This window comes from Macrobrachium rosenbergii, chromosome 2 (genome assembly GCF_040412425.1).
Source record: "Macrobrachium rosenbergii isolate ZJJX-2024 chromosome 2, ASM4041242v1, whole genome shotgun sequence".
NCBI classification, from domain to species: Eukaryota; Metazoa; Arthropoda; class Malacostraca; order Decapoda; family Palaemonidae; genus Macrobrachium; species Macrobrachium rosenbergii.
Genome location: NC_089742.1, coordinates 72,604,688 through 72,626,370, shown reverse-complemented (window position 1 = coordinate 72,626,370; position 21,683 = coordinate 72,604,688). Strand labels below are relative to the sequence as shown.

At 37.0% G+C, this 21,683-nt stretch overlaps 1 protein-coding gene and 1 long non-coding RNA gene across 2 annotated transcripts; both read right to left on the bottom strand.

Annotated features, from left to right (window-relative positions):
* Positions 1-1,927: 1,927 nt before the first annotated feature.
* On the bottom strand, positions 1,928-6,710 carry LOC136848576 (uncharacterized). The gene is made up of 3 exons (XR_010856052.1): positions 6,621-6,710; positions 6,022-6,144; positions 1,928-1,939 (listed from the first exon to the last, which is right to left on the bottom strand). It is a non-coding gene; the product is annotated as an uncharacterized lncRNA (long non-coding RNA).
* Positions 6,711-11,870: 5,160 nt separating this feature from the next.
* RpS3 (ribosomal protein S3) lies at positions 11,871-21,241 on the bottom strand. The gene is made up of 5 exons (XM_067120826.1): positions 21,161-21,241; positions 17,312-17,459; positions 17,025-17,196; positions 12,283-12,470; positions 11,871-12,117 (listed from the first exon to the last, which is right to left on the bottom strand). The coding sequence occupies exons 1-5, from the start codon at positions 21,230-21,232 to the stop codon at positions 11,912-11,914; spliced, it is 786 nt and encodes a 261-aa protein (XP_066976927.1). The 5' UTR covers positions 21,233-21,241; the 3' UTR covers positions 11,871-11,911.
* Between the last annotated feature and the right edge of the window lie 442 nt (positions 21,242-21,683).

Genomic DNA, 21,683 nt, shown 5'->3' with positions numbered 1-21,683 from the left:
GACACTGTATATTAGCAGCAAATGAATTAAGTTTTTGTTAATAATTTACAAGTAAAGTTTTTGTAAATTATCAAGAATATCAGAATGGAGTGAGAATCCTTTTTTGCATACACTTTTTCCAAATAACTCACACATACCAACTGCTTGTATTTACTGTACATACGTGCATGAAAGGGCAAAACTGATATAAAAAGCATTTTATAAACTTGACCAGGTTCAACCCATGAACACAATGCCAACAATATACCATACCCCCTGATATCTAAAACTCAAGCCTTAATAAAATTCAACAAAATCAAACTTAAATGCTAACTAAAGGTTACTTCCTTTAAGGGGTGTGCCGACCGCCAAATTTTGAGGAATTGTCGAATTTTAGTTATTAACAAGTTTTAACTGTTTTACAGTACTATGTCTAAATAAACATATCCTGAAGCGATAATGCCAAAAAAAATTTTTTTAGATTCATTTATATACTGACAATTTTGTTTGTTGCTTGTGACACTACGAACCACAAACTGTAAGACTTGTAAAAAATGTCTGTATGAATAATTCAGGATAAATTCAGGATAAGATCAAGTAAGTTATACACTGTTTTGGACTGTTTTGTGTGTAAATAAACATATGTAGAAACATTATTGATAAAAAAAAAAATCTTTTAGATTGTTCATGGACAATTTTGTTCATTGCTTGTATGGCACTGTGAACGACAAATTGTAAAAAATATAAGTCTATGAATGATCCTGGATAGGATCAAGTTTGAGTTATTCACTGTTTTGGACTATTTTAAGTGTAAATAAACATACTGTATCTTGAACTGTTATTGAGGGAGGAGAAAAAAAAAAAAAAAAAAAAAAAAGTTTAGATTGGTTCATGGGCAATTTTGTTAATCGCTTGTACGGCACTGTGAACGACAAATTGTAAGAAAAAAAAAGCATGTAAAATGAGTGAAAAAAATGTATTCAAAAATAATTGTCACCCACTAAAATGTCCTATTCTTGCCACTGGAAAATGTAAGATATAATAGAAAATGGGTTATAATGATAAAGGGTTACAGTAAACCACCCGTATTCGCGTTCTCATGGTTCACGGACTCACGCATTCGCAGATTTCTCTGTGGAAAATATCTATCCATCATTCGTGGAAAATTCACCCATTCACGGTATTTTTCACTGAGAAATATTCACTAATTACTGTATTTTCATATAATTTTCAGGAATAAATGCACTTTTTGTGATAAAACTATTAAAATACTCAGGTATAAGCATTTTTACAGGGTTTTTCTTGGTTTAAGCTATCAAAATGGGCAGCTCAGCTCTAAGTGTTTTTAGAGGGGTTTTAAGCATTCGCGGATTTGACCTATTCGCGGGGGTGGGGTGGGGTGTGGGACGCATCGCCCGCGAATAAGGGGGGTTCACTGTACAGCAACTTGCTCTAGATGTCCAGATTCTCTAAGGATTTTTGAAAGTCCATAAATATTTTTGTTTTGCCATTTTCTCAAAACTTACTTTTTTCAAAACTAAATGCTTATTTCTCCAAGACAAAACCAAATTCAAAGAAACTTTTACAGTGTAGTTTAACTATATATCTTTATTTTATCATCAGGAAAAACACTTTTCTGTGCAACTTTTAATTTTGCATATTAATCTTGAAAAGTGACATTATGATTTTTTCCAACTGCAAAACAAATGAACTTAGAGGTCAAATTTCTGAATTTCCCCCGAGAGAATTTTCATTATTAGTTGTAGAATAAGTGGTAAAAATTCCAAGCAAATCCCTTCAATCATAAGGTAGGAACATTCATTTACTTTATAATGGGGCCTTATGGCACTGGCACTCACCTTAATTATTCTTTACAACTGAGAAAAAACCAACTTACCGATGAGCCTTTCGGTTCTGATTGTGATTGGTATGATTCTTTGACTTGGCCATGTTTATTTATCTGCAAAGAAAATATATGTATCAACACTTCTGCCTCATTAGAGACATTATGAACATGCACATCTGCAATTGTAACTATCTGCATAATCAAAATTGGGGAGGGGGTTGCTATGGAAAACACAGCTTTATACCAATCTACCCAACTGTAAAGCCTAGGATAACAGTATCTTGGTCTTACTCCCAGTTACACGAGGGAAGGGATATGTAATGAGTCGCCAAATACTTGCAATGGAAACAACTCTAATTTGTTAATAGTGTATAACAGCAATACCAATCAGAAAACATACTCTATACTGTGTTTCATATTCAAGTATAATGTACTGTGTTGCACATTCAAGTCACTTCGTAAATAATTATACTAATTACTGTACACAAAACCTGTGCACCTTCAAATAAGGCATTCTACCCTAAATACACTTTTTTGTTTAGCAGAAAATTCTTCATCTGAATGCATTTACTGTACTGTCATAATGTATTTTTTATCCCTGTATCTTTGAGTACTTTGCTTAGAAATTTATAAATATGTGATGTAATGATGTAATACATAATGCAGAACGGGATGAGAGAGAGAGAGAGAGAGAGAGAGAGAGAGAGAGAGAGAGAGAGAGAGAGAAACTATGGTCTACAGTACAATATAGTTACACAATGTTATGTACCCACAGTTTATGCTTTAGATGAGTTACACTTGGCAATCACATACTCATGAATTCTGATATTTGCTTAAATAGTGTAACTGCACACATAAAAGTAGTCTTTTGCCTCTATTTGAGAATAGGCAATCACACTACTTCAAATTACTGTATTGTTAATTCATCTCACATAACAGTAAAAAACATTCACATCACATGCTTCTAATACACAAGTTGGAACAGAGAATGAATCCAGTCACACATGAAAAATCACAGAAAAAATCAGAGGAAATTCACATTAAATATATTGTCACTGGTAACAGTCACAAGAAAAATGTCTGGAAAAAAAAAAAAAAAAAATAATTTTGTGCCAGGAAAGAATGCCAGGTAATCAAACAAAAATATTCAAGTCAGTCAAAATTTAAGTACCATAAATAAAGTGATAAAATAAATTATCTTAACCCTCACAGTCCAGGCTAAATACATACTAAGCACACCCCTAGACCAGGCTAAATTTAAGGATGGATAAAAAAAAAAAAAAATAAAAAAATAAAAAAAAAAAATCATCAATGGAAAGAAGAATACCTGTATATGCATATGCACACAGTACAGTATAAGAAAAAAGAAAATTCTACAAAATTTTCTGTACTCCCGGGGGAAGTTGAAAGTGAATACCATACAGTACTGTATTTCCAACCCTGTGCAGGCCTCTTTTCCAAGTTATAAGGCTTCTTTCACATCATTTTTCTATTTCATTTTGTAAAATTATAATTACAGCTCACACAATGTCATAATATTTAAGAACTAAAATCAGTAACAAATTCTGAGCATATTTAACGTAAAATGTTTACGAGATGTCATCGGATGGGAATTTTGGACAACATTTCCATATCACATCTCAAGACAAACTGAACTCTCTCTCTCCTCTGACAAATAGCTATTATAGTTGCCATGAGTCATTATGGCCCATGGAAGTGATTTGAGCATTTTTCCCACAAAATTCATTCAAAATGTATGGCATGAAATTTGAATATACTGTATATGTATGTTACCCGTCCACAAGAGGATGTATGTTACCCATCCACAAGAGGTTAAATCAATTATTAACTGGCAATACATGACTGACACATATTGAGAATGCTATTTATATATGGCATTACATATAGCCTGTGAAAAAAATCAAGCACAGCATGGTAGTCACAGAAAAAGATTTAAATCAGTCATTTACTGACAGTACACATGCTCAGACTGAAAACGGCTTACATAATACCGTGGCATTAGATGTATACCCAGTGCCTTTAATGCCAATGTATTACCAGTTAATAAATGATTTAAAATATTTTGTTTTACTACTTTAGCCTAGTTGTTTATGGTACTTGAATAAAATGTGACTGGCTTCAATATCTTTATTTGACTACCTGGCTTTCTTTCCTAGATAAAATTGACTTTTTCCTGTGACTTTATTACTGGCAACCATAAATTAATATGACCTTTTTCCTGGAAAAAAATTGCCTTTTTTCTGACTTTATTACTGGCCACCAAAAGAACAGCTGCATATGGATCTGAGTGCAGGTAGATGCAGACATACGAATCATGCCATTCTGAATAGTTGGACTCTATTAAAAAAAAAAAAAAAAAAGTAGGCCTAAGATGTGACCTAACTCAACTGAGCATGCAACAGGCCAGGTTTAACCCTTAAGGGATGGGCTAAACATATATTAAACACACCCCCTGACTGGGCAGACTTTATCCAATTTAAGAAAAAAAATACATCAATGGACTCTATCCAATTTAAGAAAAAAATTCTAAAATTTTTTCCATACTTTCCACAGGAATTTGAAAGTGACTATTTAAAACCTCTTTTACAAAACACTCGTAAAAATATGCTAACCCTACCAAGTTATACGTGTTCTTTCTAATAATTCTATTCTGATTTGTAAAATACAATTACAGCTCACAAAATGTCATAAGACAAGAAATAAAATCAGTAACAAATTGTGAGTATATTTGTTGTAAAATATTTACGAGATTTACTGAGATGGGGAGATGCAGTAACTTTTTGTACGGTATACATGTTCTGTCTAATATTTCTTTGCACCTTTCTTCAAAATTACAATTATAGCTGACATACTTCAAAATTACAATTTATAGCTGACATACTATCATAAAATATAAGAACTAATACCAACACCAAACCCTGGGTATATTTATGAGCAAATAAATAAAAAGATGCCATGGGATAGAGAGGGGCAATACATTCCCCCATCAAGTTTCACAGCACACTATTTCCTCCTCTGTCCTGTGCTGAGCTACACAGTTGCCATAAGTCATATATCAACCACTGAAGTGCTATGAACATCTTTCCCGCTAAATTCAACCAAATTGTATGGCTCGTAATATTAATACTGAGTTAGCCTGTCCATCACTCAAAACCCGCTATAGATACTCACATGATGATGCCCATCCATTAAGGGTTAAATCGCCCACAACCGGGTAAGAGGATGATTGAGGTACCACAGTATGTCTGAACACAGTGGGCCAGTTGAGAAATACAGCCACAGGTTATGCTGACAACAACAAACTTAACCTTTTCTAGAATGCCATGTTCTAACCTAACCAGAACTCGCCTTCCTAACCTGGCTTAGGGGACCATGCCCTGACCTAGACAGGGGGCTTCACACCCCTTGGAACCCCCCCTCCCAAAGTAACATCAATCATCGAAAACAAGCCCCTAACAGGTGGTGTTAGGCAAGAGCCTCTCCCATTGATCTAAAAATTACCCTTGCTGCTAGTTCCCTCCTTGACCTTTGTCCTAAGGCCTGTTTATGAATTGTGGGATCTCATTTGGCAGGGAGTCAGGTCATGAAGGGTCGGTTGCCTAGGCTATTTCTGTATCGAGTTGAGAACCAAGCCGCGGTAGTAGGTGCGGCTCGGTTCTCAATTTTACCCTATTGAATTCTGGTAGTGTGTTTAGGATAATTCCCGAAGAAATGCTCTGATTTATGCTTAGCCTACAGTGTAGGTCAAGCTACGTTGGGGACTGACCAGTAGCGGTCTTGTTCAACTTAATGAAAATGCTTCTTGGTAAACATCATGCAATGGTAAGTTCAAAATTTTGTCTACACTGCAGGCGGGGTTAACATTGCATGATTACAAGCTATTTAACATTTTCCTAGGGCTGAAAGTAAGTTCGGAACTATGAAGAATAAATGTTCACAGAAAATTCCACTAGACAGAATGTTGGTATCGCACAGAAAGGATTCACTTTCCGTAGACCAACTCTACTTTACCTTAACATAGCAACACTTTCCGTAGACAAACCCTGCTATACGTATAAAATATCAGCTACTAAGGAACCACAGCGTCATTATAAACTAAAATAACCAAAATATGCACATCCAGTATCCAGATGTTTCGAGATTAAAACGTATATAGAAACACAACGGGTACCTACCAGCAAGACGCTGTCCTGGAAGAGTTTACTTAAACGCAAAGCTCCCCAGGGGTCCTTTCGTCGGCGAACTTTGGAACCGACACCTATGTATCGGCACTTCTAGCCTTTCCCAACTGTCAACCGCTGCAAGACAAATAAAAGATTCACCAATGCATGATGGAGAGACCACCTGCAAGCAATAAGGGAGAAACATAAGGGGGGAAACTTAAAGTCTGAGCACAAAAGAGACGCTGATACCAAAACCAAGCCTGCGTTACCTTATCATTCATATTAAACTAAACAAACAGGCACAAGTAAATATGGAGACTCGAAACCTTTACATTCGCAAATCCTGACCTGCTAACAAATAGAAACTCCACGAGATTTCAGGAGTCCAACGTGAATAATAAGAAATGTAAAATATTAGAGGACATAAAGAGGATGATTATTAGTTGCAAATAAAGTGAGATCTCACAACTATTAAATGGATGGAGTGAAAGTTGTAAAACATTAGAGGAGTTTAAGAGGAAACAACTGTTGATTCGTATTAGTTGCAAGTAAAATGTGATTTTAAAAATATCAAATGTATGGAAATGAAACATTCGAACTCAAATACAGACAGGATTGAATTTTCGAGCCTCAGCGTCCGACAGGTGTCAACTCCGTGGGAGAGGCAATGTTTTGGAGCCTTTGAAAAACCTGCCCCGAGATTGTTTCCAGACTTAGTAGTAGTAGTAGTAGTAGTAGTAGTAGTAGTAGTAGTAGTAGTAGTAGTAGTAGTAGTAGTAGTAGTAAGAGATTGTCTTTGTATAAGCCTCTGCTACTATTACTACTACTAGTTACTATCATAAGGCCATTTATTCAAAGTGGCAAACAGCAAATTTTTTCTCAGAACATTTCCTTTCCACTCTGCCTAAACATTCCTAAAAATTTTCTTTGAAAGTAATTCTGCTAAATCTCTGTTCTTCATGTCTTACCTTATTTAATACATCTGGCAGGTTCGTCCATTTGCAATGAGTAAATTACTTCCTCTAAATTACTTCCGCTACCAACCTCTGATTTTGTTTTCATGTGTATTTTTAAAAATCATCGATAAAGAACTGTAAATCTTTCAATTCATGTATTCAGAGGTCATTTTGTTTCTGTTATCATCATCATTATTAGCCTACTCATAATATGGAGAAAGAATAACTAAAAGTGGAAAAGAGAAAAAGTGAGAGAAGTTTAGCTGAGCGCACATGTGAAAATAGGATATGATGACTTTTAGGGCAGAATTACGGCTTTGGTTCAGTTGATAAGCCTTAACATTAGTATGACATCATGAGATTTCAATAAAATATGGATGCTGATACCATGTAAAACCAATGGCAAGCACAAACTCTAGTGTAGAGGTACAAGAAGCATCGAAATAAAGGTTGTGGAAGACAACTGAACGTGTTCTTGAGATTGTCTGAATCATAATTGCCAATGTGTTATTAACAACGCGTCATCTAGTAAAATTGAGGTTGATAGAGAGCAGTCAGTACCTGAGTGGATGAACCAGCAGTAAAGAGAAGGCGATGAAATGTCCGCAACATCACTTTGTCATCAGCAAAATTAATGTCTAAGTATTGGAGCATCGCGGTATCTTGCTTCTGGTATTATAAAATTTACTTAAATCCCATTGAAGGATGGGTTTGTTCTCGAAATCATAAAATTGTAAATTAAGGAAATTATCAAAAAGTGTATTTTGATAAATACATGTTCATGCAATACAGTTTCAGGCTTTTTTCAAATTCCTTTTTGTTAGGTTAATAATTAATTGACTTATGGCCAACTCAGTAAGTGCGACTGCACACCGAGGCGAATTGTTTCTCAGAGTTCAACAGCCTTTGAGGATCATTTTTCTATGATCTTTCAGGATCTTTATTTTCTCTTGATATGTGATATGTTAGCCCATATCTCTCAATAAGGTCAGCTTTCCTTTTAGACATGGTAATAAACTAAGTAATAACTTCCCCATGTCCATCATAGCTATCTTTATCACCATTTTCTACCTCTAATTTGAGATAAGAGGCTTTGCTGGTTGTATTTCTTAACAGAGCATTAAATTGCCACAGCACATGTGAAATTAGGATATTATTAAAGGAGCAAAATTTCGTCGTATTACTGCAGCATTCAGTTGTTTGGTGCATTACACTAATCCATTTGATTAGCTTTGTGGTCCTTAATTAGTCTATGATATCAGTTGTTTTGTATTATTTGAGCGTTGAGTATTCCTGTAAACTGATGCAATAATTGCAGTTCTGGTAGTGTTTATTCCTTTCTTGCTTCCTTAAGATGCGTTGTTTTATCAGTTTCTTGAGCTTACACAAACTATTTTAGTTGGGGCTTTACTGCTTCATATAATTTTGATGTTTCATTGTCGTGTGTAGCACAGGGTTTGTGACTTGTCTGTAACCACTAGATGTTGTAACGTTTATGTAGTCATCAACATTAAGTGGACTGTTTGGCTTCGTTTCCCTTAGTATTTTTATGGTTGATTGATTTACGAAAATTAGTGTATATATCCAAGCTCTGAGACATTTCGTGAGTGAAAAGGACGATGGCAAGAGGGAAGAAAGGTACCGGAACTGGAGGTACGGTAAAACGATTAAACGTGGGTGCAGCTAGGGGCCGGTGATGCTGCAGTCCTTTAATAATGCCTAGTATCCGTTCTAAAAGAGGTGGTGGGATCTGGCGAGGGTTGTGAAGACAAATAGCTTGGAACAGCAGGTCGTAGGTTCTACTAATACACATGGGGTTATGATGGGGGTCATGCTTTTCCCTACAAGGACGTTACTTCGGGTTTGTATTGGGCTCATGAAGTTAAAATATGAATTCCTTGAACAAGCACAAAACATTCATCGAGATTCAACTAAGCACATAGCTTTCTTGCGGGTAGGACGTGTCTGTGAAGTGCTCTGTGACAAGTGCCTGACTTGCGCGATGTTCAAAGTGAATATGAGGAGGAGGAAGGAAAAAGAGAAAATACTCAAGAAATTAAATCAAGTAAAGGAAAGATCAAACTATCATACGAACATTATCTCGTAATTATCGAAACAGCACGTAACGATGGAACATGGAGAAGGATGAGTCAACCCAAATCGAGAGATTCAGCAACCTGCGGACATTGCTCTGGGGAAGTTGATGAGGAAGGAACTTGCTGTGAAATTCATTATGAATGTTCAGGTGTCGAAGTCAGATACACACCCATACTTCGTAGTGATAACATATTATACATCTGCAATAATTGCAAGAGGCCTGAACAAACACACAAAAAACTCATTGAAGATGAATTTGAAGAAATAAAAGAAAACTGAGACATTAACAAAGTTGATTCAGGATTCGGCTCAGAAAACTCGTGACGTAATGATCAACATAGATGAAATCCAAAACAAAATTGACAATGTTGATAATAGATGTAAAGACCATGGCAAACATGAACAAAAACATGCTGAATCACCAAAGACAAAAAAAGTACTTCTGATCAAATCTACAAACGCAGCAGCTAATGAAGAGAGAAATCATGAGTAAAATAACGGAGCCAGTTGAACAGGTTAAAACAACAAGAGATGGACACTTATTTGTAAGGTTTACAGACAGGAAAAACTTAGAAAAGGCAAAATCGGAGATTCAGAATATCAACAATATATCAGTAAATGAGAAGGGTAAACTTAAACCAAAAATAAAAGTAGTCTATGTCCCGAAGGATGAAGATGATATTGTCGATAACATTGTGAAGAAAAATCCATGGATAGGTAACCTCATATATGAAAATGACGACCTAAAAATTGTAAAGGAAATGATAGCCAAAAATGACAAATATAAACACTATATCATCAAATGCACACCACAAATACGAAAGGCTATTTATGCTAGAGGTGACAAATTGTGTACACTGTATAGCCGTTGCAAAGTATACAACTATTACGTGCCCTATCAATGCTATAAATGTCAGGAATTTGGTCACAGCGCAACAAATTGTAAAGGACCAAGCTTGCCCTAGATGTGAAAATCACAAATCAAATGAATGTGCTAGCAACATCTTCAGGTGTAAAAATTGTGTAAAGAAAGGTCATAGTGATACTAAACATAAAACCTATGATGGCAACCAGTGCCTAGTACATAAAGAATTTGTGTCAAAGGTGAAAAATAATATGGATCATGGCTTTGACTAATAATCTTCTATGCAATTTAATACAAGAAAGCATATCTAAAAAAAGAACTAAAGACTCCTATCCTGCTGGAGCTACGATACTGACGAGAAAACACTGAAAGACATTGTAAAATATATATAAGCAGCACCTTATATTGAAAACGCACAAGGGCCCGCCAGAGAGGGAATTATCGCCGTGGAGGGCTGTACATAAACTAAACAAAGTGAAACACAGTGAAGTCAGTCACCTCTGTCTTGAGTGAAGACCATCTAAAGTCCAAAATATCAAAAATTCTCCATATAATTAACGCAAATCACTTAATACGTATCTAAAGTTACTGGATCCTAAGGAACCTTGAAACTCCTTAATCAGGGGTAATCCCAAGAACTTAAAACTTCATGCAATATCCATATACAAAATCTTAAAACTATTTTTCAAAATTGTTTATATAAAGGAAACGTGCACAAAAGATTTGTCAACAGCTCAAAAACACGGGGGAAAAATAGGTTGAAACGAAAACACAATTCCAGCCTTACCACAATGGTTTAACCTATGAAATAGAATAGCACAACCTCAATGATGGCAGATCTATCTGGGAATGCTAACCCTCCCATCTAGAAGAGTTGATTTTGAATTTTGATAGTCTGACTATTTAAGGTTCGTGTGTCGAAAGGAAGCTCTTCAATATTTTGCAAGTTTCTGGGATTTATAAAGTACTGCATCACAAACATGCAGCGGACGGGAAAGAACTTGGTTGCCTGGACAGCAATACCAACAAACCTCACTGAAGAGTTCATGTCAAAATGAAGCTATTCCCATTTTAAGTAACATTTGTTGAGAAAATGATATTGACCCCCAAAAATTACTCCTAGATAACGAGACTCCAACTTTCCTGGGGGTCACCATCTAGGGAAGCTCCTCAATACGAAAGCAATTAAAAATATTTGTTCCACGGCAATGTCAAGGGCGATACTAAAATGGGAAAATTCAGTCCTATTAGTCATGTTGGAATAGACTTGGACAATGGGGCACTATAGCCGTGGGTAACCTTACAATTCACACAAATTCAGTAAGTGTACCGGTTTCTCGCATACTAAAAATTGAAATGGTTACTGTACAAGATTTCCATTCAAGAATTGGTTCAACACTTTCAAAGCGTTCTCTGAACTCATTACATATATCATGTTCTAAAAAAAAGCTCACCGCAGTACAGTATTCAATGAGTTAATTTACTAGATCTTTCATGCAATACCTTGATTCTAACATCGCATTTGAACTTCAAAAACATTTAAAACACCAATCTCAGGAAAATGACATGGGACCAAGGGGCAACATTGGCCAAGCTTAAAAAAAAAAATATTCATGACGGATAATTCTATAGTGAGCAAGACTAGATAACCTGCGATTCTTGTCTAGTTCTTTTACTTTTAAAACTAGGATTTTGAGAGAGAGAGAGAGAGAGAGAGAGAGAGAGAGAGAGAGAGAGAGAGAGAGAGAGAGAGAGAGAGAGAGAGAGAGAGAGAGAGAGAGACTGTGGTCATGCATTTCACAGTTTTGTTCTGTCTTTGAGATAACGTACGCATTATCATTTAAAATACACAGTAGTATCTTTTACTTATATTGTTTTCCTGATCTCTCACCTAGAACTTGGGCAAAAGTTTTCGTTTTGAGATGAAGAAAAAAAAAAAACACTTTTTCTTTTTTTTTTATTTTCCCCTAAGATTTTAGTACAACTATTCAGTTGGGACAGGTGCTGGTGCAGGGGTAGGCACTTGCACTGCTACAGGTTTCTCCATCTTGTTCTCTGAATGAGGCTCGGTTGGCAAAACTTCTTCCTTGGGCTCAACGATGTTGATGTGATCTGGGAGAGGTGTTCGAGGACCATTCTTACCAGTTGGGTCCCATGGCAACATGATCTTTACCTTAATACCCAGCACACCTGCAAGATGATGTGGTAAGCTAGTTATATCGGCAACAATAAGAGCAACTTTGAAACAACACCCCCAACCAATTAATCTTTACCAAAAGCTGAAAACTCATTTGATGAGCAAGAGGTTTAGTGTTCAATTGTTCATTAAATTTTGAGTAAATACTCTAAAGTTACCTTGACGTAAATGAACATGGCGAACAGCAGTGTCCACATAATGCCTGCGTGGTTCTCCTGAATGGATCATGAGACCATCTGTGAACTTCATGCTCTTGGCTCTCTGACCTCGAAGTTTACCAGAGACGACAACTTCACAGCCCTTTGCGCCAGACTCCATGATGAAGCGGAGGACACCATAACATGCTCTGCAGTAGAAACAATTTCATTTTTATTACTGAGCATGCTGTCTATTTGCCACTACTCACCACAGAAAATGACACACATTTACTAAATCTTAACAAACTAGACAACACTGAATAAAAGAAACCTTTAACTTTCTTGCAATAATAAAAAAAAAGATACAATGCATACAATCTGGTCATAAATCAGATAAAAGGAATTTTGATGATCATGTATTTATTAGTTACTTGAGTAAAAACTAGGCACTTTATTAGTTACTTGAGTAAAAACTAGGCACTTACGGGAAATTTTAACCCTTTTTGTCCAGTATCAAAATGGGAAAAAGCAAATTGCATTTTTCTTGGTCATAAAAACCAGGATATTCAAGATGGGAGAGAGGGAGCCTATCCACTCGCTTGTCTTCTTACCCTCATATTTCTCTACGGCACAGTAACACATGTGATGATGATTCGAGGTAGAATTAACAATGTCAGATTTATGTACCCAGAAAAATTTGATGTGCTGTACTGCTAATTGTTCCAACATGCAAACACTAGGCTTGTATACACGGCTCACTCCTTAGGGGGAGGTACTGTTGCTCCACCATCCTACTAGACTGTCTGCTGGTCTCATATGTATAGGTTAATGGAGGATGACTATTTAACCTATATAACCTGGCATTTCTGATGCAAATGGATGGTAAGGCTCTGTGCCACAGAGCCACAGCCCTCTGAATATAGTAAATGGACTGAGGCTCTTGTATGGAACTCACTCACGCATCTGTCTATGTCTATGAACAAGAAGAAAAAAAAGGGGGTGAGACCTAACACCAGCAATGCCATGAGAGCTCACACTATGTGCTGAACAGCAACCAAAAGTTAAAGACATGAAGACTTACAACAAATAGCAAAAAGGTTACAGACCTTGCCTCAATACTTGAACCAGCAAAAAGATCCCCTTACTAAGAGAGACGTTGCTTTCCCGTAGACTTTTAGTATGGCCATCTCTCTGAAAGCTGGGTTTGACAGAGAAGGTCATGGAGCTTGCCTATCCTCTTCACTGATTCTAAGGCTTAGAGATCGATATGTCTCCCAACTCCAACCCTTCATTTCCAACTTGGGAAATATAAATTTCACCTCAAGGTCATGAGAATTAGGATGGTAAATGATGCCAGAATTCTATAATGAACTGTACTCATTTATATGCTTTTCTAATCTATAAAGTGAATGGGTATGAAAGTCTCCCCTGATGACAAAAGGGTGAGTGTGTAATTCCAAAGACATTTGTGAAGACATCTCGTCTTCATCACTCGATACCTCAAGCCATATGGTATCATAAAAAATATCTCAACATATAACAATTTTAAAACTCCTGATAAATAATATAGTGCACCCCCTTAACCAGACAAGATCTAAAATGAATAGTATTTATGAGTAAAGATGTCAATTGGCAGCTTCCCCGATAATTTTGAAGAATTTTAAGATGCTCTACCATATGGTGCCTTAGGCCATTAGGATCACATCACAAAACGTGAGGTTTCAACATTTTTTTAATCCTGATAATTCATACCAAATTGGCATCGTGTCCTGTCGTGAATGGGACACTAAAGCTACCCGAACCTTCATATTTTCTTTGGAGAGACAATCTAACACAAGACAAACCATGCCAATGCATTCAACCACTGGTAAAAGCCATAAAGACACTTGGAGAGGTCAACGAACTTCCATGGCCCCTATCTTGTTGGAAGACCACAAACCCTTCCATACAAAAACTAAGTCTCTGCATCAGCTGGTGTGTAAAACTTGTCTGATGTGCCAGAGGAGGGGGAAGAAGCCTAAGCAAGTGCCTGAAGAATAATGATTTTTCTGGTCCAGCAATCATTTAAGCTCCTCCAGCACCTGCCAAGGAGAGGAGGTTTCTAAGAGACCACTTGGCTCATGAATGAGCCTGGTCCTCTCCTAAAAATGCCATTTCAACTTAACCTGCTGACATCTGAAGGACAAAACTCCCAGGCCCTGCAAAATCTGTTGCAGACAGGGAAATGTCCCTATTACAGAGCAGGCATCTAAGACTAACCAGGTGACTGCTCAAATGACTAAACGGAAATATATAATAAACTTAAGGGCACAGGTAGTCAGTCATTGTGAACCACAATCAGAAAATTTGGGTGACGAAAAGGCAAGGCTAACCTGATCTCTTTAAAGAGGCACAGCAGCAGTTCCACAACCCTGAACTTGTGCTCTCATGACCATGCTGACCCATAACAGTTCTGTGCATGGGCAACAGATCGCAAGCACAACAAGCCTGCTGAGCATAGGTGGACAGATGAGAATGCCTGTGGCTATTCCAAACCCGTCCCAGGGAACTGACAAGGTCCATGTCCACAGAAATGCAAAATCTTGTCCTTCAAGCTTTGCATGAAACAGCAATTAAGATATCCAGGACGAATCTCCACCTCTTAAGAAGCCATGCCAGGCTATCAGTCACAAATTCTCAATCGTTCTCCATGAAAATCAGTCCTGAGAACTAGAGACCATTGCCTTTCTTCCAGAAGGATAAGTGGCTATGAAAGAATTTCTCAAGGGTCTTCTCATGGTTATGGGGAGTGAATTTTCTCAAGGGTCTTCTCATGGTTATGGGGAGTGAATTTTCAGCCTTCTTCCTGCCGTAGGTGGTGAGTCGGTGGAAGAAGAAATGATCAGTTCGAGAATAAAGAGGAAGATGAAGCACAACTGAGCTTCTTAGTCTTGCTCCTGAAGAACCACAGTAGTAGTAAGGAAAAGAATCCTAGCCACAGCAGGAACCTCAGCTTCAGTAACCAAAGATGCAGTGGTTATATCTAGATGCACCACACATGCAGCAAATGAAGGTTTCCTGGCCACCCTAAGAATGGGCAGAGAACTTTCAACAACTACCAGGACTCCTAAACCTCTTCAGGGACTGGTCCAGCAATGGCAGGACATGTAGTTGGTTGATGAATGTACAGCACACTGTCACCACAGAAAACATGGATCTAACCTGAATAGACGACTATGAAAAGTGCCCTACACTTGCTGACAAATGCTTTCGGAAGGCCCAGCAACAACGGGGAGAGGGTGAAAAGTGGTCTTAGGGTTAAGAGCACAGATCTATGAGGAGAAAAAAGCAAGATGAAGACAACTTGGAAACAAACTTTGCAACTGAGTCAGACACCACACAGCACTCAAATCCCTGGAGCTAGCACTACAGGCCTCTGAAGACAGTAGATTCCTTAATCAAGGATGAAAAATCCATAACACATGTGCGCTCCTCTAAGACATGCACTAACACAACACTGCACAAATAAAATTACATATACAAAGAAATGAGAGAGAGAGAGAGAGAGAGAGAGAGAGAGAGAGAGAGAGAGAGAGAGAGAGAGAGAGAGAGAGAGAGAGAGAGAGAGAGAGAGAGAAATCAAAGTTCTGCCAACCAATGGAACTAGAGCAAAGCTGCAATGACTCAAAAGTAGGCCAAAATGTGAGCAAGTGGATAGGCACAAGTCCCAATCACCCAACTCTCCCCACCCATATCTACCTTGTTATCAAGTTTCAATTACAGAACTATACTCTGGCTACAAAAGATTGAGACTCGAAGGTGATTAGCACTGCTGCCACATTTTCTTAAACCTGTTCAAACTCTTCAGGAAAACGGGGTGATAATTTGGTAGATTTAGCAGTTATTTTTTTAGTGGCGCTGCCATTTCCCTGTGTATAGATGATTAAGGGAAGGTCACAATAATAAGAGGATTGTCTCTCACCTCCCTCCATTCATCAGTACACAAGCAAAACACGAAGCTCAAAACATTATACTTGGACCTTGCTTCACATTTTTCAAATTAGCCAATACAAAATTTAATAAAAAGGTGATATATATACAGGTGTGTATATATATATATATATATATATATATATTATATATCACCTTTTTATTAAATTTTGTATTGGGTAATTTGAAAAATGTGAAGCAAGGTCCAAGTATAATGTTTTAAGCTTCGTGTTTTGCTTTTGTACTGAAGAATGCAGGGAGGTGAAAGATAATCTTATTATTGTGACCCATGGTCACTTGCCCACATTTTGGCCTACTTTTGAGTCATTGCAGCTTTGCTGCAGCTCCATTGGTTGGTAGAACTTTGATTTGGTTTTTGATGCTTTTTTTTTTTTTTTGTTATTTTTTGTTTTCATAATTGTGGGTTGGCTTCATTTTAAGTAAATACTTAAAATGATGTCAATTGTAATTTAAAGCAAAAAGCTGGACATACACTCGAATATGTCCACTCTTGGGATTAACCTTAAACACGAGGTTAATCCTGAAAATGTACCTTTTTGGATTAGGATTAAATACATCCATCAGCAAGATGGGAAACGTGTCAATGCTGCTAATTATAGGAAATTCTCAACCTTTCCTAGCTAGAGTATAGCTTGAAGCAAGCATACTCCTCCATAAATGATTGTAGTCTCATCAGAACAAACAAATATAGTAACTAAGTGAAAAAAATTAGGAAAAAAAGGTGAATGCTAATGCACAACTTGAAAAGATCACAATTTAATGCTTTCTCGTACCTCCTGACAGCTAAGCCTCCCACCAGTTTGTATCGAAGTGATTCTGCCTGTGCGATGGCACAGAGCCCTCGCTGAGCAACCTTTTCTGCATAGAGTTCAACAGTTCCGTCAGCAAAACCAAATCTCTTCTGCACCAGGGATGTTAACTCCCTGATGCGGCGGCCTTTCTCACCTGTAAACATCAAATCATTAGTGTACAGTACGAAATCTGAATTACAATTCATCAAATAAGTATACTTCACACAATGTTGTACCTAATACTAATACAAGTAGAAACACTATCTTACCCAGTACATTCTGAGTACGGGTGGCAAGAATGATGATTTCCGTTCTTGCTGGGGTATGGCGAACCTGTACTCCAGAATAACCATCCTCAGCTAATTCATTGGTAAGGAAGCGGTTAAGTTCTGCCTTGAACACACCATCTTTAACGAACTGTAAGAATTAAAACGGATTTAACATATAATCGCTTAAAAAAACCAACATTTAAATTAATTTTTAATTAACAGTTTTCAATGAATGTGAAATTTAGGCTAAAAAGCCCAATAAAAGGCTAGAAAGTGGGTGCAGCCACAGGCCAAAGGGAAGCTGCAGACACTCTTTAGTAAACTTTGTACCTATTAGTCACACCTTTTTATTAGAGGTTTAATACAACTATCTTAGTTTTATTCCTTATGTAACTACTTCTTCGTTTTAACGTGCTTTTTCCCATTTTTATATGGGGTAAGCACGATGCCTTCTTTTTCGAAGGACTTTTGATTGGCGTTGGGGTAGGCCTGACATCACGATACTGAAATGTAGAATGATCTTCCCAAGCCTATAGTAGCACTGCTGGAGCTTTAGAACTTTAAAATCTGGTACACTTGCCTTTTTTCTTGTTGTGAAGATCTGACATCCTACTTCATACTTTTATTTGCTTTATCTTTTTCTTTGTCATTCTTTTTATCATCTTATTTTGCTTTATTATTTCTCTTTCATAGTTTATTACTTTAAATTTTCTCTTCCTTAATGGCTGCTTTCCACTGGGACCCTTGGGCTTGTACAATATGCTTTTCCAACACCTATCTATGAAACCAAGTTACTGTTAAAAAATTTTAAAAAGTAAGAGTATATGAAGCTGGTTTTTAAAATTTTAAAAATAAATAATGGCAACTTCATCCTTTTCATCACTTTAAAGGGATGAAAGATGCATGTGGGCTATTAAGTACTGGCTCCATTAAATCATTCTCCAAGAAGTCAATTATTGCAATGGAAAAACTAATCTAGTTCAGACAGATTTTGATTTGTGCTATACCCTAAAAAACATAATAAAACCAACAGCCTTAAACAATGATGTCAAACTTGAGGTTTTATTTCATCATGCACGACTCTTTCCTATAATAATCATAAGTTCTGCCCTAGTTGTCGACGAATTTGATGAATTTCATCCGTTTCAGTCTCTGATGTGCAGTCATCTGCCATCTAAAATATGGTCTACTAAAATTCAATGAAAATGATTTGTATAGTCCTAGCAGAATACATTATTTCAAAATAAAAAAAATTGGTCTTCAGAAAAAAAAAAGGGGGGGGGGACTCTCAGCCTTTGCCAAGTTTGGTATCTTTAACTGTTCACATTTGCAAATGTTTATAAAATAATGGAAACTTCAATTATATCTTTTACTTTTATATCAGCTCTTGATACATGTATTCAAGTTTTAGCTTTATTCTCAAGTCTCACTAATATGCTTAACATGAAAAGCATGTTAAAATTTACCAAATTTCATGTTACCAAAATATCTACTTGGACTTTTCTAAGATATATTTCAACATATGAACTTTGTCCGTCCCATTATTTCAGCTGTTGCTTATTGCAAAATTTAACAATTTTCTTTGCATGTTTTGAAAGTTTCTCATATGAATTTCAACAGCAAGTCAGTTTTAAAGATACCCGACCCCCTTACTAGCCACATGGTACTTCTGTGCGTTATGAGTTTTATAAAGGTAAGGCTTATTAAAGAAGTCCAAACTGACATCATGCACAGCCTATATAACAGATATCAGTGGTGGGCAAAGCTTCCACAGCCTGGTAACAACCTGGCACCTCTGGTTAGGATGTGTGTGTTTGGGCTAGGTCGTAACCCTATCAATTTCAATTTACAGTGCCATAGTTTAAGTTAAAAGGAGGGTGAAGCCCCATGGGGAGGTAAGGACCCAGCCATCCTAGGTTAAGTAGCAACCTTATTATTCTCAATTGTTTGAAAACCCCTGATATATAGCACACATCATGCAAAAATCACTGACATCCACAGAATACAACTATGGTTTCAAGTAAAAATTTCCCTTTAGTTTTTGGGGGAAAATTATGAAAGACCAAGCATAACCATGAACCACATATCCTTTTACCTAGTGAATGCAATTAATAATAAAGTATAATTATGTGAAATATGAAGGTATGCTTATAACACAAAGGCTGAATAACATAAGCTTTGTCTTACAAAGTTGAAAGAATGTTGATGACACAGTCTGGATGTGTGGCATTTTTCTGGGTGAAAGGCATCTGGTATTTAATGTCACCTTTGCTCCCATAGTTATTAAATCATAATCTTAAGTAATCTAAAGGACACTGACATTATAGGTGAAATGTACTGAAATCTGAAGGAAACTCAAGTCGTGGCAATTTTAAAAAACATATAACACGATGTAAAAATAGGTTGCCACATACCCTTATTAACTTGGAAAATACTTAAATGTTTATAAAAAAAATATTTTATGATATAACGCTCCAGTGACCTCTATCATCTTTAGTATAAACTACGTTGTTAAACTAATCTTTTGTATTAGTTTTAAAAAAACTGACAGGTTACTCTGTGTGCAAGGAGTGTGTGTGGAATAAAGTGAGTGATAGATGGGCGAGAGGATTCATGGGGATATGCTGCCAGAACAGGCACCCCATAATTTTTACGTTTTTTTTTAATAAAACATGTAACAGACGTCTCATTCTGCATATCACCTTTGTTACACATATAGGCCTATTTCCCTGCATTGCATCCTACTTAAAAGTAGATCAAAGACATTTTGACAGGGATACATAAAAACCTAACCTGCCCTGTACCTTGACCTGACACAGGGTGAGGGCTTGGCCCACCAATGCCTAACAAAACAGCAATTATTCCGCAGAGCGAGCGGATGCGGAGGGGAGGCAGTGGTAGCCATGAGATATTCGACTGTGAAAACTGGCCAAAACTAACCTTTCCTAGAATGCAGTGCCCTGACCTAACCAGACCTTACCTTCCTAACATGATTAAAGGCAATGTGCCCTGACCTAGCAGAGGAGCCTTCACCCCGCCCCCGCCAGGTCAGGGCACAACGAACAAGATCAGATTAGGTTAAGGCAAGTCTGGTTCGGTTATTTTCCCAGTGTAATGCCTACTAGGCCTACAATAGACCTGACCCAGTACTCTACACTTGATCCGCTGTTAGAATCAAGTTTGATGGTTGGCCTTACTGAGGTTAACTGAACCTTGGTCTACGAGTCTCGTGAAGCATGGCCGTAACCGAAACTGAGGTAAGGTGAAGTTAGTCAGTCTTGCCGAGTTATACTATTCTAGGGTTAGCCTAACCTAAGAAAACCCAAGAATATGGGAGCGCCGTATTTTGGAGGTTACCATCATCCATAGTAGTCTTCACCAATCATTAACAGTTACATTCACATTTACTTAAAAATAATTGCCGTCATACGCTACAGCCATAAAGGATGGGGGTATAAAAGTTAACAAGGGTTACCTTATCCAGCAAACACTACCCGGGACGCCTTTGGTGCGACAAGGAAACCGATCTTGCAAATAGGTTTCAACTGAAACAAATACCGACTACAGCTGACAGGCCACACCAGAATAACCATCCGTAACACCAACCTGCTGTGTTTTTAATATACGAAAAGTAACAAAGCTCACAGAAATCCAAACAGGTTCCACATGACACACATGGACGTGATGCCGCGTGCTACGCGGTTTGTACATTCATTTTCATTTATCGCTGCCCATTCGATACATTTCACTTCTTTCAGTGGCAAGCTGTATGTCTAATACACCCAACCTCTTTATATTATACACCTTAGTAATAATAATATGGGGTAAAACAGTATAGATTTGAAGTACCTTTTTCTTTTTGCTGATAGGGGTAGCCATCTTGGCGTAAAGAGAGTTACTGAACGAAAGAGAACAACACATGAGAACTGGAAAATTTTTCACTTTTTAAACTTATCTATAGATTATAAAAATTTAATTTTTCGTAAATATATTAACAAAAATTCAAAATTTATATTTATTTAAGAACACTTAAAATTGTTTTTAAAAAGAGAAACTATTAAGAAATTTACCGGGATTACCGGAAGGAGAGGCGTTTCTATGACGTCACTAAACAGTATGTAGTGTTCGTTCATTGGTTTAAAATAAGTACGGACCTTCACCCAACTGGAAGCCTATAAGTTTTGTAAAGGCATTAAGTGTACTAATAAGCCTTGTTTTTGCATTTGGACGAGGATCTACCAAACGAAACGGTTTATTCAGTGCCAGTTTCACCTTTAATCGACTATTTTAGTAACAGACTCTTGCCTTTTATAAATACCATGTTTTAACTATTTACTTTACCATGGGGACTTTTTAAGTTTTTTATTAACAA

Bases quoted from the DNA above. Each gene is read 5' to 3' on its own strand.
- RpS3 (XM_067120826.1), bottom strand. From the start codon at position 21,232: ATGTGTTGTTCTCTTTCGTTCAGTAACTCTCTTTACGCCAAGATGGCT. The intron at 17,460-21,160 runs GTACTTCAAATC...TAATTCTTACAG, and splicing joins CTATCAGCAAAAAGAAAAAG to TTCGTTAAAGATGGTGTGTT. The intron at 17,197-17,311 runs GTAAGATAGTGT...TGATGTTTACAG, and splicing joins CCGTACTCAGAATGTACTGG to GTGAGAAAGGCCGCCGCATC.